The following is a 22,629-nucleotide window of genomic DNA, read 5'->3' as shown; positions in this document are numbered from 1 at the left end:
ACGGCAAACCTGCTTTGCTTCAAAAACAAGGTCAGCAGATCTGCTGCTTTATATGTTCTCCAAAGCTTGTCCATCTGCCCTGCTTCTGCTGGTGTCTCATAAATTAGTGCTAATAACTTTTAATTAGCCGGAGCCCAGGGCGCTCCCGTCCACGTATTGGAGGGAATGCTAATGTTTCGAATGGGATGCCGCCTCGGGGGGCGAGTTTGGTGGTTTGGTATTGTGATATTTTGGACCTGAGTGCCGCCGTTTCTACATTTATAGAAATAGAACTGTTTGGACTAGAGGTGCTTATAATTCACAAATTTCATTACCAAAGATTGTGTCTATTATGATCTTGCTTTGCTAGCTACCAGACTATTTTTCACGACAACTCTCAGCCTTCGACGTTTCATCCTCAGTGCTGCAGGCTGACTGCTCTCTTAAATTTATTATTTAAAAGTGGAATTAATGTAATATTACCTATGCGCCGCTCTCCAGCTCCCATTGATCAGCTGGCACCACTAAAACGGTCCTTATTTATAGAAACACAAGCAATCTGTTGCGCGGTGTCTTTGAGAGGACAAGCACCAGAGGAAATATGGGAATCAGTGCTACAGTGGGACGGCACAGAATCCTACAGACTAATTGGGATCCAGCAGAGAACACCGAGATGTAAACAGTGGCTTTATTAATTTTCCCACCATGAGTTACATAATGTTAAGAATTCAGGGGGGCACAACTGGCTCCCTTTCATTTTCCGCAGAAACTCGAGTGGACCCGATGCCCGTCGGCGCCGTCAGGTCTCCGCGTGAGGCTGCGTTTTAATGAGCAAGGGGCTGCAGGGTGAAAGAGCCTCCATTTTCTCTGTTCAGCCCGTCAGTTGGTATAAAATGGTTCTGTGATCTGGCAGGAACGGGGAAGAAAACGTCGAAGGTTTCGAATCGACAAAACGATAACTGGTGCGACGAGAGAATGGATGATATATAACATGCAGGAATGCAGCTTGTTTATTCCTAGGTTGTTCATCTGCACCTCATCGCCGTCTTGGAATTTTGTGCCCAGACCTGTGAGAACAGAAGCAGAGCGCGACCGCATCGATACAAGCGCCGGCGGCACCTTTGATGTGCACATGAATCCTTTGCCCGCTTTAGATCTCCTGTGCTGGCGAGCCCGGCGTTTGAACGTCCGCCTGCCACCTCGTTCCTTCCCCCGTCTTTGATATGGAGCGTCAGGTGCTGGGAACCAGGGTGGTAATTGTGAAACGGAGCCACGGCGGACCTTGGACCTCCGGCCACCCTGTGAAAATATAGCTTTTGATGGGAGTCCCGGGTCGGCCTTTGATGTCCAAGTGTTCGCCAGATAGTCGCAAACGTCTGAATTCACCCGGAGGTGGTAAAAACCAACCAGCTGGTCCGGAACGCTGGCAGGAAGTGATGACTTGAGATATCCGATACAACTGGAATCAACGTCCTGACCCACAGCAGGACCGCCGCAGTTAAAGTAAAATAGGGGAACTCTTATTTGCCTGGAAGTTGTTTCAGCCCAGCCTGTACCTTAAAATAGTCGCGTTCTTGTCCAGCACAGAAAGAACGGAACCGGATCAAGGTTCCATCGCGTTGTGCGGCAGATGCGCGCAGTTGGGCTCGAGGGCCGATCCGTTTCGGGTTTTGCTTCCAGGCGGAAACAAAGGGAAAATAAGGAGGTAGCGATGGCAGGCGGACGTCTGTGATGCACGATAGATGACTGCGGCGGTGGATCAAGGCTCCGCCATAATGAGAAGTGCTTTTGTTCAAAGTGCTTTTGTCCTTGTTACTGAAATAAAGATACGCGCACGCGCACGGATACACGTCTTGCACAGAAGGCCACGTAAACGGTGCTGCAGACGAGCACATCTCCAGCACACACACACACACACACTTATCTCTTCCATATCCAGCTTCCTATTATCTCTCTTGGGCTAATTCATTAGTTTCACTGATAAAATTGGAGCTCATTAATTTACCCTGCTTTGTAGTGTGTGTTTGTGAGTGTGTATCGGTGAGATTGGTTTGTGGTAGGGTGGGGTCACAGCTTGGAAATTAATTTTTGGTGGGTGCAAATGCACGGGCGCAGACAAGTGCACATTTTGGAGGAGTGGGGGCAAATAAAGATGTGCAAAGATTAGCAGGGGGAGCAAGCACTTGTTTTTTTTTTTCCTTTGATGTTAAACAAAATATTTGCAGCGGTGGGTTATGAACACACGTTCCTTGGTGGTTCTTTGTTTGCTGTGCTGCTTCCTTTTGTATTTATCGGTGGTCTGACATCATGTTAGCGAGCAGCTAGTATAATTGAGCAGGGCTCATGAAAACCAAGCCAGACTGTCTTCAACCATTCCAGATAATGTTGAACTATTTGGAAATAGTTTAATGGACTGTTGGAGAGGCGGGCCATTAAACTATAGACATAAACTAGAGGAAAAAGGATGCAAAGATGTGTCCTTAGACTCAAGATAACTCTCTACTTTTGTCACTCTTGAATTATATATGCGTCCCCTGGTACGTCAAGTACTTTTAAATCTTGTATGCGGCAGTAATTTGTGATATTTTTGTCCAAAACAAATCGTGATTCATGAGCAGATGTGTTTTTAAAAGGATGACAAAATTGCTAGTTATGCAGTCTGGAGGCTAAAATGTGTTTTAACTGCAAATTCACGGTCGCTGTTGAAACAGAGCAGGTCGAAATAGTTGCTTGTGTATAAAAGATTTTCTGCAGCATGAAATCGAAGTAGCATTTTATCGACACGGGAAGTTTGTCTCAATCTAATGTTAGCTAGTACACGTTTGTTCGCCCTTATCGTACCGGCTCACTCCCACAAACGTCGATTCCATTAGAACAAATGTGCGTCGTGGCTGGAAGCCCCTAAACCGCGCTTGTCCGGTCTTTATCCGCTTATCCAGGACGGATCGCAGAGGCAGCGGTCCAGGCAGAGGGGCAAAGACGTCCCTCACCCCAGACTTCTCCTCCAGCTCTTCCGAGAGGATTCTGGCGCTCCCGGGCTGGCCATGGGACTCAATCTCTCCAGCGTCTCCTGAGTCTCTGGGCGTCCTGCCGGAGGGACATGCCTGGAGCACCTCCCTAGGGAGGCGGAGACCTCCTGAACGGAGCACTTGGCCAGATGTTCCCAACAGACCCTCGCAATATGTTTGGGTTTGCCAGGTCTGTCCAACTCGCCACCAGATGGTGATTGGTTGACGACCCAACCCCTGTCTTTACCCAACTGTCCAAGACACGGGGCCTGAGGCTCAGATGAAATGAGTCAGTCTTTGGCCTCTGGCCTAGGTTGTCCTGGTGCCAAGTGCATCGATGGAAGGATCCTGGAGGCACTTCCTCCCAATCACGCCCCTCCAGGTGTCACTGTCTCTGCCCATGTGAGCGTTGAAGTCCCCGTTGTTCAGTGGGGTGAACTCATGCCGGCTGAGTTTTGGTCTGAGGATTGGGTTGTCGAGGCCCCCCTGCCACCCACACCACACTGCTCCTGGACCAGCGGTTGGTAGCCTTACTGGCAGCCATATTGGCAGGTGAACCTATGATGCCTTTTTGGGCCTTCTGGGTCCCCTTAGGCAAAGACCCGGCCATCAGCGAGCCCCACCTCCACCCCCAGGCCTGTTCCCTGTTTTATTTGCCCTGGTGAGCTCAGGATCCACCCTTAGTGCCACCTGTCACTGAGGGTCTCTGCTGGCGATCCTATCAGCCATAACGGCCCCAACAACAGAGCTCCCAGGATCATGTCGGCAAACAAACCCCTTCCACACAGCAGGGTGGCGGTTGAACAAGGGGCCTAAACCGTGCTGTCTGTCAAACTATACAGCTGCTCGCTAAAGTGACTCACAGAAAGCCATTCCTGGACTCTTACTTTGTAGGAGGCAGAGAACTGGAACGGCAATTTTCCACTCTGCGCGGACACGGGGCAATTTCTACACACAGGCGGGCCAGGGAGTGTGGGCCGAAGATTGGCTGCAGATGAACATGTAGAGACACGGCCACCCTTTTTTTTTTGTTTTCTTCAAATCTCCGCCTGCTTTTGTATCCCTTGTAAAGACTGGCACAGTTAGTTTGCGGTGTCCTTCACCCTTCCAACTCCTGCTTTTTCTTTTTCCTTCCTCCCTCCCTCCGTTGGTCTAGCATGTATTTTGTAATGCCTTTGGGACCTTGAGTCTTTTGTTGGAGCAGCAGGGTTTGATAATAAAGCGGTTGCATTGCGTTGCTGCCAGAGAGCTGAGAGTAAGATGCTGCTGAAGGGAGGACAGATAAAGGCTCAGGCTTAAGACTCGGGGAGCTTAGATCAAACCCTCTTCCATTCTGCCGTTTCTGCTGTAAAAGCATAATCTATTACCCTGCCTGTGATTATGTGACGTACAAAAAAAAAAGAAGCAGCGGGAGAATTGAGACGGGGACATTGAGTGAGAAAAGACGATGCAGCGAAGGAAGAGACGGAGCAGTGGAGGTGTAGTGACCTACATAGGAAGAAATAGATGCTGTGTTTTCAGCGCCGTTGTGAGCCTGCCTGCCCCCCCCCCCCCCCCCCCCCCCCCCCCCACGTATCAAACCGCCAGAGAGAGAAAATGATTGGCAGCCAGGCACGTTGGACTGTCTGTTTGCATTGAGATGGACCACACACACACCCACAACCAGCCGCTGACTATTTTCTCCGCGTCTTCATCTATACCCCCCCCCCAGCCGCTGCCTCCCCCACATTAGTATGACTTCTGTCCGCTCGGCCTGGCAACACGCACGTGTTCCCACAGGCCAAAAGCGGCAGGTGTGTTTTCCACGAACCACATGCCCCCTCGGTTGAATGACTGCTAATTTCCCCGTATTTACATGGAGAGACGGTGTGAGTAGGGCAGGTGGGGGGGGGGGGTCACTTTGATGAGATGATTAATCTGCAACGGGTTTGTGCACGACGACATCGCTGCAGCCTTATTGGTGGGTTTTTAAAAATAAATTGTGCTCTATTTTTTAGCCGGTTAAACTCCTGGGAATGGGTTACCTGTGTTTAGTTACCGTATTTCTTAAGTTGGCAAAAAATCTTCACGATTGTATTTTTAGCCTCGACTGTTTTCGAGCGATTTGTGTGTGTGTGTGTGTGTGGGGGGGGGGGGCGTCTCGCAGTGTGTAAACATCCTCGGTGTTTCACACATGAATATGGATCACGCAGGCCCGGATGCCGCACAAGTGTAGGCTGCTAATTAACCCGCAGCGCAGTCATCAAGTTTGTTTGCACTGCTAATTGTGTAGATGTTGTTCGTTTCTGTGTGAAAGATTAAATGTGTGGTGTTTGTGTGTTATCGGGAGCAGTTTGGTCTGTGTTGCACTACCGGCTCTATCTGCCATTTTGGTTCTGGTTTTTACCCCCTCCTTGACTGTATTTTCCATAAATTTAAATCACGCTAACATGCTAACCTCTCATGTTTTATACTGTTGGCCTTTGTGGAAAAGATACTGATTTGGAATTAACTACGGAGCGCAAAGACTCAGACTTTAATCCTGCTGCATCGAACGTGCAGAACATCATTGATCGGATCCCCCAACGTGTGGGAGGTGTGAACAGGTGTGGGTGTGTGGGGCCCGTCCTACCTCCAAAGCCCCAGACAGCTTGTAGAACCATCGCCAACATCTGGGCGCCATTAATTCCAATGGTCGCGCTGTTGCAGGAGGTATGAGTGTGTGTGTGGTGAGTAATTTGCAATTGTCTTCCCACTCTGTGTTTGCGTCTTCATCTGACAGATCGCTCCTGTTTTGGCAGCAGTCTGTGCTATTAAATTCCAAAAACGAGGGAGGGTAGTCACGGAACGAGCGTATGAAAAGATGGCGAGAAGGAGGCAGGTGAAGAGAGCGGGGGCGTCCTGAGAAAAAGGGCTGGATGTGGAAGGGTGGTGGACTGAAAGAGGATGAGGAGGAGAGGAAGTGACTGGAGAGGCGAGCGGAATATAAATGTGGAGGAAAATTAGTGTTCTGAGGGGGAGTACAGGCGAGGCAGAATGGGCAATAATTGATATAAAAATCAGAGCGAGGAAAAAAGGAGGAAGCCTAGTGAGCAGCAAGGCTCCTCTAGTGCTCATTAAGGTGCTTCTACCTCTGTCTGGAGCACGTGAGCCATGGAGAGAGCAGCCAATTCAGCTGGCTATCAAAAAAGGAGCCTTTGAACGGGAGTGGAGGGCTGAAAAGGGGGCCTGTGCGCCAGGGTGGCCGCCTCCGTGCCTGTAATAGTCACTACTTTGTCTCGAACATGTTTTGGCTCCCAGACGGGGCTCGTGAGCGTGCACGGGCCCCCGGAGAAGACGGGACCGAAGGACAAGGGTTGAAATGCGATAAGGAGGGGATAAATAAAATCATGGAAGTCCTCCGGATGGAGCGCGGGAAGACGTACGGTTGGGCAGATAATGACATTGTTGGGGGGGGTTATAGACAGAAAATGAAGGTGAAATTGAAAAGAGGAGCAGAATTGAAGGTGTGGGGGGGGGGGTTCGGTTCAGGTTGTTGTGGATTGTCGGGCCCTGGGGAGGCGCATCGGATGGCACCGGGGGAAAAAGTGTGGGATAATTTTGTCCTTTATCTCTCAGCGGCCCGGCGGTGCCAGTAGATCGCGGAGGAGTGTCCGTTTGGGTCGGAGTGATGTTCTGCCTTTGACAGTGATGCATGAGAGACTTTAATGACCCGTGGCCGTCGGCTCCCCACTCAATGCCATTCCCATTCCATCCCGGCGATCAATCAGCAGGGCTTAATTTGCTGGTAGCCAGCGATGGAGGTGTTGGGGTCGCCCGATGGTCTCCAACCTGCTGGGCTTCGCTTCCTCCCACTTTGGCGTGCACGTGTGAGCCGCAGGACGTGCGCGGGAGTTGTGCTCGGAGAGGCCAAAGAGCGGTTTAATGGGGGCTGAAGCGGCCCCGCTGTCGGCTATAATTAGGATGCTTAAAAACGCTTTAGCCGCTACGTCAAAATTCCGCCCCATCCGAAACTTGGCCGTGGAGACCCCCCCCAGTTTTTTGAAAGTTGCCGGCCATTAAAATTGGATGACAGTTTTGCCCCGGAATGGTCGCAGCGTTCCTGGGAGTCGACCCAGTTTCGCATTTAACTGTCAAATCGGTCCGGAGACGCCACCGAGGCGGCGTCGGCCAACTTTTCAGTATTTTCAACTGGCGGGAAGCAACCAGGGAAGGGCGGAACTGCTCTAGGAAACGTGGCGCCAACTTTGAGAAAACGGCATTTCTGGAGCGTCGGGAAACAACTTTGCTCTTGCCCCTCCCCCCCCCTCCCCGGGCGGCCGTGCTCGCCATTTGATTCAACTTCAAACATCAACATGGCGCCGGTGTTGTCTGTCCTCCCTCGCCTGTGTTGCTGTCTTTCCTTTATTCCTCTTTCCTGCTCCTCTCCCGCTCTAATTGGTTGTGCTACCAGTCGGAGCTCACACTTTGCTGCCACTGTATCGCGCTTCACGCAGACGATACACGCCCCCCCGCGTTGCCTTCACACGCAGCTTCCTCTCTCGCGAAATTGGAGACGGCGGTTTCTTCTCAGGCGAAGGGAGGTTAGCTGAGCCGGAGATGGAAAAGGCCTGAAGTTTCTAGGGATGGCAGTCAGGTTAGCAGCGCTGCCGAGGCTACGGCCCCTTTCTGCCATTTCAGACGTTTCCTCCTCCTGCTCAGCGCGACCTCTGATCTTACTGCTGTTGTTACGCTGGAAGCCACCGCATCGCCCGTCGGAATATGTTTTATTTCGGAACGTATCTCGGCTCCAAGGTTTTGCATCTCATAAATCTTAACCTCTCGGAGCTGGGAACCCTGCTGCTGTGAGCCTGAATGCCCTCCAGTTTCTCACCCCAGAAACAAGATCACAGATCGGCGCGTACACCCGCGTCGGCGAGGGTCCGCTGGGCGTGTAAATAAAAGATTATCTGCTAAACTCAATCTGAAAATCTCAATGCTGAGACATCAGATGAATAACGTTGCATATAAAGTATCTCTGACGCCAGCGAGAACAGTAATTGTGGTCGTATATCAAACTGGGGTGACTGGATGCATCTCTGATGAATTATAAGGCTGCTTGATCAATGCAAAAATGCAAATACCCCCCCCCCCCCCCCCCCAGGATTTTGATGAATCATTTTATACACATGTCAACATCAGAATCAACCTCGGTGTTGAGTAGACATGCCAGCCTCTTAAGATTGACACCCCAGAGGCCTTAAAGATTACAGGAACCTGCTAGCTAGCTGTATTCCTAAACCGTGCTATTAAAGCCAACATGTAATCTGGTGTGAGGTAACTTTGTGTGTGTGTTTGTTGGGATTCAAATACAAATTTGTCGGAAGTGCTGAAGTTGCCACAAAATGCAGCAGAGATTAGCATTTGCTAATTGGCTAAAGCCTCCTGGGCTGGATGTAGCTGAGAGACCAGCTTTTAAGACGTTGCTCCTCGTGCTGCCATCAGATGATGTTTGTGCTGCAACACGTGCACAGTTATGAAACACTGCTTCAAACTGCATTTGTAAGAGTCCGTTAAATCAGAACTTCCAAGGCAACCTGCTAAAATGGAGTAAATCAACACAAACACAGCGATAATATGGAGTTTTGTTAGCGCTGATCCACAGAGACCAGGGCTGTTATTTTTAATAAAGGCTTATTAAAGAAAGAGGAGTCGGTGTTTAGAGCACCAGGGGTCCAAAGTGCTGCGCATATTTTCAGATTTCTCAGCCCAACTCGATGCCTTTGTGCGTCATTCATCGGCAGCAAAGGTGTCCCGGCACAATTCAGGAAGTATTTGTGGATGGAGACTGCGGCGCCAGAGCGCAGGGAGCAGGTTTTCTTGTTACGCTGCGCCCTCGGCTGAAAGACGCCGACACCTTGACTTAAATTATTAACGCCACACTTGGCTTTTAATTCCATGCAGCCCGCTCGGTTTCTTTCTATTTTGCCATCTGGCTGCAGCTTCTCGGACAAAGCGGCGCCTCAGAGGGACCTTGGCTCCGGCGCCCTTTATCGTGTATCTATATGTGCCTTGAAGCTGAAATTAATACAGCATAAACTCGCGTTATCCCTCATTAGCGGAGCGGTACCGCCCGAGCGAATGTGCGGAGGCTATCGCGCATGCTAACGAGTGGTGGGAAACATCCCAACAAGATTCTGTTGACCTTTTGGCCTTTCAGGACTCCATGGTGTTGCCACATCTTGGATTAAATCTGTTATCGCCGCAAACCTCTGCTCCAATTTTCCGACTTCCAGTCCAAGATGGCCTCGTGCACGCGCGTGTGTGAGCAGCAACATCTCTTCCACTGCAAGTTTGATTAATCCCTGATATAAGTGGGAGAGGGCTGGATTAAACTCTCCCTACCGCTGCTGTTTCTTCTATAAAGTGGAGCGTTTGCAGCGAGCACCGGCGCTCCATCAGCTTGTTCCCGTGATTAAACCCAAGCCCAGAACGGCCTCAGAGCCGTTTGATATTAAATAATTTTCCGGGGAGGCTCGGTCGGCTATTATCCGTCACGGCGTCCGACACCGACGGCCGCGTCGCTCCGGTGTAAACGCCTGGCCCGGTTTGTCTGCAGTCCTGGTAGGCATGACGACGGTAGGAGTCAACAGACGTTCCTGGAGGCGTGTTGTGCTCAGCAGAGGCTTCAGGTCCGAGGAGGAGAAAGTGCACCAGCGCCGCACAAATGAGGCTCATTAAAAACGCATCATTGTCTCTCTTATTGATCGGAATTGAAACCAATTGGCACACATTTTAAGGCCGCATTTAGCCTTTTCGCACACAGTCGGATGCCAAATGCTGCTCCAAGTTTTGAAGACAAACTTTATTGTTCCTAAATGGCAACGTTAAAACACAGACTGCCCCGTGTGGATGGAGTCTGGTTACCACCCAAACGTATCACTGATGCTAGCCCACAGCCTACGTAGCTGCCCCGCTACTCCTGAACCGTCGCTGTGCGCTCCAGCGCGGCGTCGGCAGCGGCGCTGCTCGGCTACAAGCACCAGTCGACACGCAGCCAATTATTCCTTCAAGCCTCGCTGGAAGAAAAGCTGTTAAAAGTCTGACAGAAGCATAAACGCGAGGATCGTAATCGCGGGCCTAATTCGCGCTTTCTGACTTTCGTGTGTTCGATGTAGCCTGTGACATTTAAAGTAACGCGGCGCTGTCAGAAACCAACGGGGAGTCTGACGTGTTCTTTTATTATTGTATGAAAACCACAACCTGCAAATTGAGGCTTTTGTGCGGCGAACACGTATTATTGTACAGCTGTCGCGGTGCCCCCCCCCGCCCCCCCCCCCATTAACAGCCTTGTCGACGGTCTTCCACTTTGTCGTGCAGGAGAAATACCCTGAACAAACGCTGCAGATGGCGTCAAACAAATATTCTGGTGCACGAACGTCGGCGGCCCGTCTGGAAATACTAGCTGCGTATCACCGGCGAGGCCCAGCATTGTTAGAATTTCTCCCCGTCTCGTCCCTTCGGGGCCTCGAGGGGCCGCGTATGTTGCGGCGTTGGACGGTCTTGGCTCTCGTCTTCGCCTCTCTGCTCTCGAGCCAAGCGTTTCTGACTCACCCCCCCCTCAGATCTGCGTTTTCGCCCCTCTCATCCGTCTGTCGTCGCCTCCCCAGAGCAGGTTACTCTGACGGCGGCTCGTGACGGATACGTTCCGCCGCCTTCCGCCAATGCCAATTAGTGATCCATGCACGATCTGGACCCAAGGTGCCAAATTCATGGATTTGCCGACGGATTAAAGTGCAATAAAGAATGTTTTCGAAATCTCTTTTTTGTGGAGGGTGACATAAATGTCCCCAACTAAAGTGTGAATTCACCCCACAGTCAAGCACAGAAAAGTCTTTAAAATGCTGCTTTCTTAATCATCCCGCCATCTAATGAGCCCGTCCTCTCTCCCGTCAGGTGTTCCGAAGCGGCGAGGGCATGGGCATCCGTCTGGACAGCGCCTCGGCCTTCCAGGGGGCCGTGATCTCCCCTCATTACGACTCCCTGCTGGTCAAAGTCATCGCCAGCGGGAAGGACCTGCAGACGGCGTCCTCCAAGATGAGCCGAGCCCTGGCCGAGTTCAGGATCCGAGGGGTCAAGGTAGGAAGCTCCTCCGCGTGTCTGCGTCGCCTTTATCTGCTTCTCTCTTCCCGATGGACCCGGATGGTGTTAAAAGGCTCCGGGAGCCCATTTCAAAGCAGTCCAGCGCGGTTAGCGGTGCCGTGCGGTTAACAATCGGAGCGGCGGTGGAGAACGGCTTATTCAAGGTCCACGCCGCTCAGCTGCACAGTGCACGGCGCCGGCCTTCTCATCCTATTTGTGTCCATATGTGACCGCAGGGTCGAGTTGTGTAACCTCACAGCACCTCCTGCCTGTGTGCTCGGCACTGAAGGTTCAAACAAACAGAATACACACACACACACACACACACACACACACACACACACACACACACACACAGAGCGCCAAATGAGGCTCTGTTAATTAAATCAACGGGTGGTGTCGGTGCCGGATAAGTGGGATTTATACATTTCGGCCCCTCCCAGGCTTCACGGGCCTTTTTGTGTGTTCCGAACACACAGGTGACGGCGCCACAGGTGAGGTTGGGTTTTCAGGTGTCGCCCTGTTGAGATCCGGCACCCAAGTCCAGTTGTTTTCCATTTGTTCCACTTGATTTCCTGCGTAAATCCTGCTCTCGGACGGTTCCGCGCCGTGAAACGGGAAAGCAGCCCGTCTGCCGCTGCTGCCTCTGTCTCCGTGCACGCCGGTGCACGACTGGTCCGCTGGACGTGTTTATGAGAGGAAATTACTGAATAGGTTTGCTCGTCAGCGGTCACGTTTCCTGCCTTTAGCCAGATTAGTATCAGAGGAGATGATTCCATCAAAGTGATCCGTCTCCTTTGAACTCCTACTGAGGTGAAATGGAAAATCGGGCCGGCTCGGCTCTTATTTCCAAATTGGCTCTTGAAGCAGACGTGGTCATTTCTGTTCCTCAGGACTGGGGGGGGGGGGGGAGGGAGGGGGCGTTTGAGGTTGCCTCACCTTCAGCGGGTCCTGGATGTTGAATGCAGCGTAAATGTGTTCCGGGAAGCCGACTAAGTGCGTTCCCGCTCCATTTGAGGCCACCCGGAGGAACCAGCCGCTCCGCGTTCTATTAGCGAGCGCGCTAATCTGATTTGAAGGGAACGGAGGACAAAAGTTTTGACATCAACCTACAACAGTGAATGGTTTTCAACCCAAACGGCTTCGGGGCTTTTCATAGAAATCCCCCCCCCATCCTGATTCATGCGAGTCTCTCCCTGATGACCTTTCTGCGGTCCAACGCAGCTGGCTTCCAGTTTCAGACGACGTTAATAAAACGGGAAAATAAAAATATAGCAGCATTCTACTGTGTTCGGAGCGCCGTTCTCCCCGCCTTCTCGGCTCTGGTTATTTTTACAGGGAACGAATGAGCCGCGACTCAGAGGCGGCAAAATGTCACGAATCCAGGAGCAGAATGAAAAGGGGGGGGGGGGTGATGGACAGGAAACAACAACCGTGGCAGAAAGGTAAAGGAAGGCTGGACGGGAGAGCGGGAGGGAAAATGGCAAAAGGGCAGGAAAGACGGGGAAAGTTTAACAGAAAGTGACAAGCGAGCCGCCGCCGGCCGAGCGAGCGCCGCGAGTGTCTTTCACTCCCAACAAATTAGAGAGGAGACGGATCCCGAGACAGCTTCCGGTTTGTTTACGGAGTCGCGCCAGCCGGGTTCAGCTCAGGTGCTTCCAGCTCCGCCCCTGCAGCTCCTGTTGGCGTCACAGGCGCTCCCAGGCTGCGAGGCTCGTCCGGAGACCCTTTGAAGAATATTTCCATTCCTTTTCCCACCACTTCAGAGGCTGCTTCCCAGCGTAGGCTTGAGCGGGATTTGACCTCCTCCGACTGGTGTTTGTCAGGTTATTACCGCTGTAACCGCTCCATCATCCCACCCTGGCATTTCCAGTAGCTTGAGTTGGGTTAATTTAAAGAAATTTACATTTTGCTGCCATATATGGACCTGTTGGTGTTGTATAATGCTAAGCGCTAACAAAATTAGCTTACTAAATTAAAATGGTGCACAGATGAGCATAAACGAGCTGGAAAAATACATTTCTCTTTCAAGGCAGGGAAACGTCACCGTTGTGCTACCGGAGCCCGACTGATGGTCCCCGCAACGCAGCGTCCAGAGTTCTGTGATCTTTTGCTTTGATCTAATGGCCATGATCCCAACCATTCCTCTTTTCTTTTAACTGAATTAAGGTTATGTGGAGAGAGATGCCATGCCACTTGGCAGGTTGTCTCATTAAGCTAGGCTGCTCTACAGGAGGGAGACAGCCGAGGTTCGAGTTGCCGAATCCCTTCGGAGTATTTGCTGCCTGTGTGAGGAGCGCAGGCGTGTTTGTTCACCTCTGACAGGAAGCAGTTGTGTACACATCTGTCTGGACAGGCACTGTTATCTCAGCACCTGTCATGTCTAAATCTTTGATCGTGTACTCCCTGTTTGCTGTCTTCCCACAAAGTGCTATTTTTCCCTGCCTTCTGTGCTCCTCTACCTCTTCATCAGCCCACTCAGCAAACCTTCTTCCTGTTTCTCAGCTTACAGGTGAAGTCTTGATTTCCTCCCTCGTTGTTGGGCGTCAAAGCTAGATTAGCTTAGCTTAGCGACGGCTTACTGCTCCTTCCACGGCAGATTCTGCCTTTTGAAACGCGTTTCGTGGTTGTTTTTTCTCTTTTACACCATCGCTCCGTTAAATTCAGCTGTGACGAGAGAGGCTCACGAAGTGGAACGTGAGCGAAGTCGCTTGAGTTGCGTTTTTAAATTTCCTGAATCCCCCTCACAGCCGCCATCGTGACAAATGGCTTTTCAGGGTTCATCATCCTCGAACGGAGTCCGTAATGACACACCGCGGAATCTTTAGAGTGTCGAGTCAAAGACTTGAGGAAAATTAATTCGGGACGCTGATTCATTGATCTCGCCGGCCGAGTCTGTGGTTTTTCTTTCAGGAGTCGGCGGCGCCAAACGCGTTCCGATGTTTCAGACCTGCGCATCGCCGGGCTCCTCCATTTCACACCTTCAACCGTCGCTCGCACGCCGCGTTATCACACCAGCAGCCTTGTAATTACCGGGGAGCGCACGTGCGTGCAAACCCAGCGTGTTTGTATTTGAGCGCGCGCATCGTCACGCATGGTTGGAGGTTTGGAACGGACGCTAATTTATTTAGCAAAAGTCTGGAAGGGCGAAGGCTGAATGGATTGCGCGAGAAAGGCGGAAGACGGGCGCACTCGTGCATGAACGCCAAATGTGTTGTTAAAAGTTCCTCAATCTGAAGCCTTGAAAGCCTTTCCGGGTCTTCCATCCGGCTAATCTAAGGATATGGAAGAGGCGGAGCCCCGCGTGAACAGGAATTTGCTATCGGAATTTGAAACGGCGGCTTTAAGGTTATTTTTCTCGTCGTTCTTTGTAGAACCTGCGCAGTTCAAGAGAGAATCTCCGTTTTCACATCTGGGTCCCTTATTAAGAGCGCTAAACACGCTGACTTAGGGAAAACTCCGTCCTCCATCCGTCGCACGGCGCGCATCCGCACGTGAGCGTGATTTAGCGCCTTAAAGCGCCTCTTAGCCTAATCTTTGGCTCCGGCGCAGCAAAGACGCCCGAGTCACTGAAACACCGTCTTACAGGCGGCGAGATGACAGAAGACGGATGCGTTCAGTCAGAATCAACGTCACGCCTCGGATCCGGGACAAAGCCGGATGGTGTCGACTGGGTTTGGGAGCCGTAATCGGGATTAAACCAGTGAAACCGGATGGAGGTGGAGGTTGGGGGGGGGGGGGGGTGCACTTCAAAGTGGAAGATATGTTATCGTGGAGCCGCTTCATCTCATGGTTCAATCCTGTCTCACTTCATCGTGAGATCTCATCTTTTCCTCTCGTTCCCTCCATTTTTCCCTCCTCCCTGTCTGTTATCCCGCCTAATATTGAGGTTCCACCAGGTCGACAGTCCGGATGTCTTCACAGTCTGGAGCGGCGGCCAGTTGGAGACCGCGTTGACCTTGCATACGGGGTGAAATCTGATTAGCCGAGGAGAGTAATGCGCCCTCCGGGGAAGCCGCCGTCGCACCAAGTGGATGAAACACTCAGGAATACTGCAGACAAAAGACGGAGAATTCCCAGTGTCGCACCTTTTAAATGTCAGGAAGTGGTCAGCAGAGGCTGCGGCTTAATTCAAAAGGGTAGCGACTCCCATCCAGACCCAGCCACCGCGCTGGGATCGGAGCCCGTTTTAATTGACTCCATCAGGAGGGAGCATTCCTCCCTATTTATTGGTCTGGTTTTAAGGGCTAAAGGCGACGGGGCTGCAGAGACGGGTGGTCCGGTGGCGCTGCTGGGCAGAGGAGGGTGTCGACCGGTAAACGCGGTGTGAATATCGAGATCGAGCCGCTTGTTAGGGTCCAGGGAGAAACGGGAGTTTGTAATTAAGGGTCGATCTGCACGCCGGTTAACCGATATCACAGAGGTTTGGGCTTTAATCGCCCGTTAGTCAAGCATAAAAACCCGCCACATCGCCATCTGCATGCGAGACGGGGGGCGGCGCCGGCTGGTCTCCATGTGGAGGTTGAGCTGTGATGTTGTTGCCCCCATTTCCATTGTTCTTATTAAAGTTGTCGCCCTGCTAGCTTAGCGTCCCTGGAGTGATCTGTGGGCTTTTGCCGCGTATCCGCGCCGCCGCCTCCATTCCTCCGGCTTTTTACTGTAATTCTAATTGCACGGGTGTAATGGAACATGGAACTCGATGGCTTTCAACCGGCTGGTCGCCTGATTATTCCGGCCGCATTCGAAGTGAATTAAATGCTTGTCCACAGTTCATTTTGAGGGTAATGTTGAGTGCCGCTCCGGTTTATGGTTATGCACGGCGAAAACGCCGCCGCCGCACCTGCCAACGCATCCATTTTTCCACATATTGCAGATAAAAAAAGGTGTGAAAGCGGCGGGGGGGGGGGGGGGTATTTCTACGGGGAGCCGCCGTGCACCTTAATGACTCCTGCCGGTTAGTTCATAACTTGGCCGACTGCTTCTGGGGCAGCATCCGGTGGCCCAATATCCCAACCATTCCGGGTCCCCAGAGTCACCTGATGTCATTCCGCACTTGTGTAATGGAAAATCTAACGAGCTTTCCTTCTCTGCTGAAGCTAACGCGGTTCTACGGTGCGTCTCCTGAAAGCTGCAGTGAAAAATCTCCCGTTCTGACTTGGTTCTGAAAACATGGTGAGAATTGACTGATTAATGTCATGAGGTAGAACGAGCTGCCTTTGGACCCGGACACAGCTCCAAGCAAAGGGCACGCCTGGAATCTCTGAGGTGCTTTTATCTCCGATTGAGATGTTTCCAAACGGCCTTGTCAAAGCCTCGAAAGCAGCAACACGGGGAAAGCTGATGTTCATCGGCTGGACGAGGGAATTCTTTCGGCCCAAACCCAACGCCGTACATCCAGAACCTGCACTCAGGTCGCTGGAGGCCGGATTATTCCTCTCATGGAAGTGTTTCACGTTAATACCGGCATAATACAGATAATATTTCCCTGCTGTTACACCAATTTGATGGTTATTATGCAAAGTCTGGCTTCAGGGCGGCGCTGCAGGCGCCACTTAATGGGAGCGAGAAAGTGCTCACAAGGCGGTCGTGACGGCTCTCCAACGCACATACGGAAAGGAGAAACTTTGATATCACCCCCCCCCCCAAAATCGAAACTCCTCCAAGCCCGCGCTGCGTTTATTTTTGCGTCGTCTGCAACGGCGCTGCTGCGGGTGGACGAACCGGCAGCAGTCTGTTCTCCACGCCATCAAAGAGCGGTTTTACTACACGCGGCTTCCTCCAAGGTCACAGGAGGCGGCTGGAGAGGAAGCGGCGGCACCATTTTGGCAGAGGCTTGTATGAAGGGATGAAGTTTTACTTTTTATTTATTGGATTTTTTATTTTGTGGGGGGAATGCTAAGCCTGTGGGCGACGCTGAATCATCGCTAACAGGCAAACTGGAGACAAGTTCACTCTGGTTGTGTAGCTAAGAACTGGAACCCCCCCCACACACACACACGCACACAGGTGGGGGACCTCAGCAGAACCCATTTTTCTGTACATTCCACACCCAATTAGACAAATTTTTCCCTTTTTCAGCGAAGCTATGCTAGCACTTAGCTTCAACCTAAAGAGGTGCTGAAGTAGAACATTAAGTAATTGGTTCGGAAAATTGTGCCCAACATGATTTTAATGGCGTAAAATGTCAGCCTTCGCTTTGAAAAGCTTCATGTTAACGTTTCATTTAACATCCAGGCATCTATATTTAGCTTTTAACTTTACAAAGTGACTCAAATCTACCGTTCATCTCTGGAAAAGGCAAGAAAAGGAAGAGAGCAGACAAGGAGAGGCCATTAGGAGTGATTGATTTCAAATCCGGGAGGGATGAGGCGACGGTGAGAAATTAGTTTGGGGGATTTCATTATGTTTTTGTCTGCGATCTGATTCTAATGAGTTTAATTACGGCTCCGTTAGCCAGGTGTTTGCATCGGCTAATGTCTGGATTCGTTAATGGTCAATTAAAAGAAGAGAATCTCTCCTCCTCATCTCCTGGGCAACGTTCCGCTTCTTCAGAGTTGTCCTCCGTCTCAGGGAAAAACAGGGAGGCGAAAAAACTCAGCCGTGCTCAGTAGGAGGGAAACGGAAGATGGATGGACGACACATCTGAAGGAAAAATGGCATTTCCTTATCTGTAAGACGGGATAAATCCCTATTTGTGCAACAGTTGAAATTCAAGCGGGGGGGTGTTTGGACAGAAAAGGTGTCGGCGATTTGAGCTGTGAAATGTTGGTTTTCAGCTCTTTGTTGTCATCTGTGTGCGAGAGAATAAAGAGATTTGTCCGGCTTTTAAGTCGGCGGTGCTTTCAGGGCCTCGCGCTCGTTGTTGCCCAGACAACAAAACTCTTTCCAGCTCAGGAGAGCGGGATGGAAATACTGCCGCCTGGACTTCAAGTAACACCCCAACCGCCATCGGCGTCCCCCCCCCCCCCCATCCGCGAGGTCCACAGGTCGATGCTGTTCTGGTTCAGATCCACCTCCCGTTCCCATTGTTTGGAAAGCTGCTGTTCATGTTCCGACGTTCCGGGATGGCGTCGATGGGCTGAGAACGTCCCCGGCGGCGCCCTGCTTCCTGCCCCGTGTGTTGCTCTGAAGCGGCGTTGTCCTCAGGAGGAGGAGCCGGTGTAATGAGACGGGAGCAGCAGGTCTCTCCTATTAAAAACACTCTCTGGGTCGTCGATAAACGGCTGCCGAATTAAACCGTCAACCTGCCGTTCTTGTTTACTTGTTTTCCTTTTTCTCCTGGCGGTGACGTTCTTCCCCTCGCGCTCTCCAGATATCATTTATTCATGGATTCTTACTTTTCTCGAGCATTATTTCTGCGCTCCGTTCCCGCCGGGAACGTCCGCTCCCAGTTTTTCCTTTTAAAAGTACCTTTTTTCCCTAATACGATGCCGTGGTTTTAAGACTACTGCTGACAGATCCGTCACGCCGTGACTCACGTCGGCGGTCTTGTTTGTCGTTCGGCAGGTTGCACAAACGCGGCTTTGCTTCCTTTTGTCCCCCCCTTCCCGTTTCAGTTTAGTTGATCGACGTTTCCCAACTTCCTCTAGAACTGGAGCAACAGCGGGAGAGCCAACCGCCACTTGTTGCCCACCAGCAGCGACGAGCAATAAGTAGCTAATTAGCATCACGTTCTGTTGCCTCCAAACGTCTGATTGACTGTAATATTGTGCTAATTTTAGATCCCGCTTGGATAATGGAAATAACACGTAGCTGGGAAGCGGCTTCATGCCTCTGACGTGTTTGTGTGCGCCGTCGTTCCCGGAAATGACTCATTTTCTCCGGGATCCCCGCGCCGTTACCCACGGAGCGGCGGCGGCATTAATCTGGAGCAACCGCGAGCTAACCTGCAGCTTAAGATGCACAGATGAGCGCGTCTTGTGGAGCCGTTCTCCGGTTCTCCCGGATGCACCAGGATGCAACACACACTCCTGGCTAAGACCGACCCAGTCGTGCTGAGGACCGCCGCCCTCGCAACCTTTCTCGCCTCTCATTCCGTCCGTGAGGCGGTGCTTAAGATCAAGAAATGTTAGCTCCTCTGCAGCCGCCGGGATGAATTTCCAATTGTTTCCAAAGGGTGATTAAGCGGAGAAAAACAACACAGCCAGGACCCAAATATCCGCCAGCAGCGAGACGCTGGACACCTTTAATCATAATGGCGTCCCACGCTTTGGCCGTTAGCGACCGCTGTCGCCGGCCGAGGAGCTGCCGGAGCTTCTCTCTCAGCAGTTTGTCCTAATTACGACTCCGCCGAGATTCTAAACGACCCTTTTGTTTTGGAGCTCAAACCCAGATACGCTCCGGACGTTCCGTCTGGAACGCTGGGAACCCCGTTTACGGCGGGAGGTCTGCAGCTAAATCGGGGACGCCAGCGGTTATCGGCCCGCACGCGAAGCGGAGCTTTTATGTCGAGCCCCTCCAGTGAGGTTTGCATCCAGCCTGTTTTTCCGTGGGAAGGCTGACGTGAGCCGCTTGTGTATTCCATCTGTGAGCAACGGCGAGCGTGCGCAAACACGTAAACACCATTCGCAATCATCGTCTTTGATCGCCGCTCCTCTTCTGCCTCTTCGGTCTTTGTTCCGTTACTTGCCGGCTGGATGTAAGCCTGAAAGATGACACCCCACCGCAACTGTCTGGCTTTGTCTTCGCACGGCCCACGTGCACGCGCACAGATCTCCCAGCGCTCCGTCAGACCCAGAGCCCTCAAAGCACCTCGAGATGAGAAGAGTTTAAATTTTTTTCGCTGCCTCCTTCTGATCAGGAGTCTGACGGGAGCCCCGCTGGGATGATGAGTGGAAGGAGTAGGTGGCAGCATCGCCGTGTGAAGGACGGCGAGTGGGGGGGGCGAGGAGTGAAAAATGATGAAGAGGGCAGCCGGGGCCCCTTTCATTTCGTTCTCTGGGAGAGAAGCGGGGAAGCGATGGACAGTGGGCGGGACGTTAAGAGAGGTAATGATGAGCAGAGGACGGCCTGCAGCGGCGAGAAAAGGACATCTGAGGCGTCGCAGGAGAGCGGGATGGAGAGCAGGAGGGGGAGGAATTATAGCAACATCCACGGGGAGGGAGGGAGAGAGAGAGAGAGCGAGAGAGAGAGAGCTGTCGGCCGAGCGACGCTCTTCCCCCAGTTCTGGACACCAGTTAAACGAGGGAAGTCTGGGGTCAGAGGGGTCGGGGCAGTTAAACGACTGCAGCCGCCCAGAGCAACACCGGCGGCGTGATGGAAACAGGATAGACGGGAAAGTGGAGTAAACACGGGGGGCAGAGGATAACAGCTGGGGGGGGGGGGGGTAGAGCAGAGAGGAAAATTTAGAGTTCACGGACAAAGACGCTCCTGCCACTCAGCCCTGAAACATGTGGAAATCCTCCTGGAGTCTCATCAGTAGATTCACGGGTCCGGAGCCGAAGGCTGGGAAAGGAAGACGGATAAGATGCCAATCCCAACCCCCCCACTCCCACATGGGTGGCAAATGAATCCCCGTCCAGCCTTCAGCTCTCCGGATGGGAGGGAGGAAGAGAAAAAGAGTTTTCTTGAAGTGGTACTCTGGAACTGGTGGAAGTGCTCCAAGGTCGGAGCCCTGAGCTGAGTGGGGGAAACCTTACGGAAGCTCTGGAGCCTCCGTTGACATTCACTCTCGAGGAGTTTGATATGGTGCTGGGGACGATCCCTCGTCACTGGTGTCTGCAGCTCAGGGCACCAGGACCCCACGATCACCTCTTCCCGCCCTTCTTTCAGCTTCTCGGAGCTCCTTAACCTCGTTTAGCTCTCTTGTTGTTCAGGCCCGTCAGAGTGGAGTCAAAGGAAAACAAAGCTGGCCTTTCGCCCACTGGTTCGTCGGGAGGCCAGGAGAGCGAGGGCATATCGGAGTGAAGCTGAAACCCACTTATAGAGCCGCAGCGGGACAGTTGGCAGAGATATGAAGACGGAGGTTCACATCCCTCAACATGCTAGCGCTAAAGATGTCAGGCTAGCGTTTTGGCACAAAATGGCGTCTCAGGAGCTGAAACCGGCTCACTCTGATGCAGACAGGATATTATTTATAATTCAGGAACAATCACGTGTGGCGCGTTCCCTCGTCCCCGCATCCTTTAAAAACGGCGGCAGCCTGACGGCGATTCGCAGACGTGGACATTGTCGGTCCGGCTCCAGTCGAGGCGTTTTTTCAGAGCTACTTCCTGAGGATGAGCTCAGTGGGAGAAGATGATGAGGGGAAAGTGCAGCGTAGGTGAGGGGGAGCAAATTAGACGGAAGCCGAAATGAGAGACTGCGGCGAGAGGATGAGAGAGGTGAAATGAAAGGAAACCACGCGTGAAGCCAACGCCGTGTGAGCAAACGCCACCAAGAGCGGAGCAGCGCTCCGGGCCGGACGCATCTTTAATGTCTCCAGGATGGAAATGTAATAGGTTTGGACGCACTCGGAGCTCCAGATTCCCGCGTGTTTACCCTTCGATCTTAATGGTGGCGTCTGCTCGTCCGTCAGTCTGCGCTTCTCACACGCTGTAATTCAGATGGAGCTGCCGTAGCGCCCGTCCTCGCCGCCGCCATCGATCGCTCCCGTCATGCCCCTGCTCGCTCTGCCTCATCCATCCTCTTATACCCAATCAATCTCTTTTTTTTATAATCTCGCTTCATTTCCGTCTTTGCTGCCTTCCTGTTCGGCCAAACGCTAATTGGGGGTGTTTTTATTTACCCAACGGAACACGGTTGTCGGGGCCAACGCCGGTCGCCGTGGTGTAGCGCCGGGTAGCTCGAGACGGAGTAATATGCTGAGATTAATGAGCTGTTGAGGCGGCCCCGAGGTCGCGCTGGCCTGGTTTCCTCCGGCCTCCGTAAAGGGCACTCGCTGACTTAAGTATCTCGTACTCCAGCGGCGCCTCACACCTGCGAGGACCCGGGTCGCCGCTCAAATGGGAGCCGCGGCGGCCCTCCCGCAGGCTCCTTTGTTATCGTACACTGAGGATTCAGCAGCTAATGTCGAGGCTAACGGGTAAAAATGGCAAACACGGACATCTAATTTGACACTCGTGTCAACTTCGGACTCATGAAAACTCTTAATAAGTGGATCCGGTGGCCTGGGAATGCCCCCCGCTGTGGTTGGAGCTACACCGTCAGTTCCCGGCCTGATTCTGGAAGCTGAGTCATGTTTTTAAAGAACCGGGGGATCGTATCTCCGAGCTGCAGCTTGTTCCCTTCCTTATTTTACCCGGCGCACCACTTTGAGGAGTTAATCACAACAGCTCGGCTAATAATTTTAGACTTTACCGTTGCCAAGGTAGCGGTTCCGTCCACCGTTCCTCCTCTAAACCTGCAGGTGAGCTGCTGGTCCGGACTCACTGGTTCCCAGCAGAGGAGTCCCAGTTCGCCCTGACTCATCGTTTCTGAGCAGACTGCGGAGAGATGCATCATACCTTGATCATAACTGCAAATGTCAGACGAGGAGCACGGCGAGGACGCGAGGTCGTCCCGGCGCTCGCGCACGTTTGTCTGCGCACGAGTTTCCTTGCCT

General features: G+C 52.2%; 1 protein-coding gene across 2 annotated transcripts in view; it reads left to right on the top strand.

Moving 5' to 3' along the window:
• LOC130522403 (pyruvate carboxylase, mitochondrial-like) overlaps positions 1–22,629 on the top strand; it is a 128,864-nt gene that overhangs the window by 52,498 nt on the left and 53,737 nt on the right. For both annotated transcript variants that reach the window (XM_057026786.1, XM_057026787.1), the window contains exon 12: positions 10,902–11,084. In XM_057026786.1, coding sequence (XP_056882766.1) covers positions 10,902–11,084 — 183 coding nt within the window. The remainder of the gene's footprint in view (positions 1–10,901; positions 11,085–22,629) is intronic.

This window comes from Takifugu flavidus, chromosome 3 (assembly GCF_003711565.1).
Source record: "Takifugu flavidus isolate HTHZ2018 chromosome 3, ASM371156v2, whole genome shotgun sequence".
Taxonomy (NCBI): Eukaryota; Metazoa; Chordata; class Actinopteri; order Tetraodontiformes; family Tetraodontidae; genus Takifugu; species Takifugu flavidus.
This window is presented reverse-complemented; position numbering and strand designations above follow the sequence as displayed.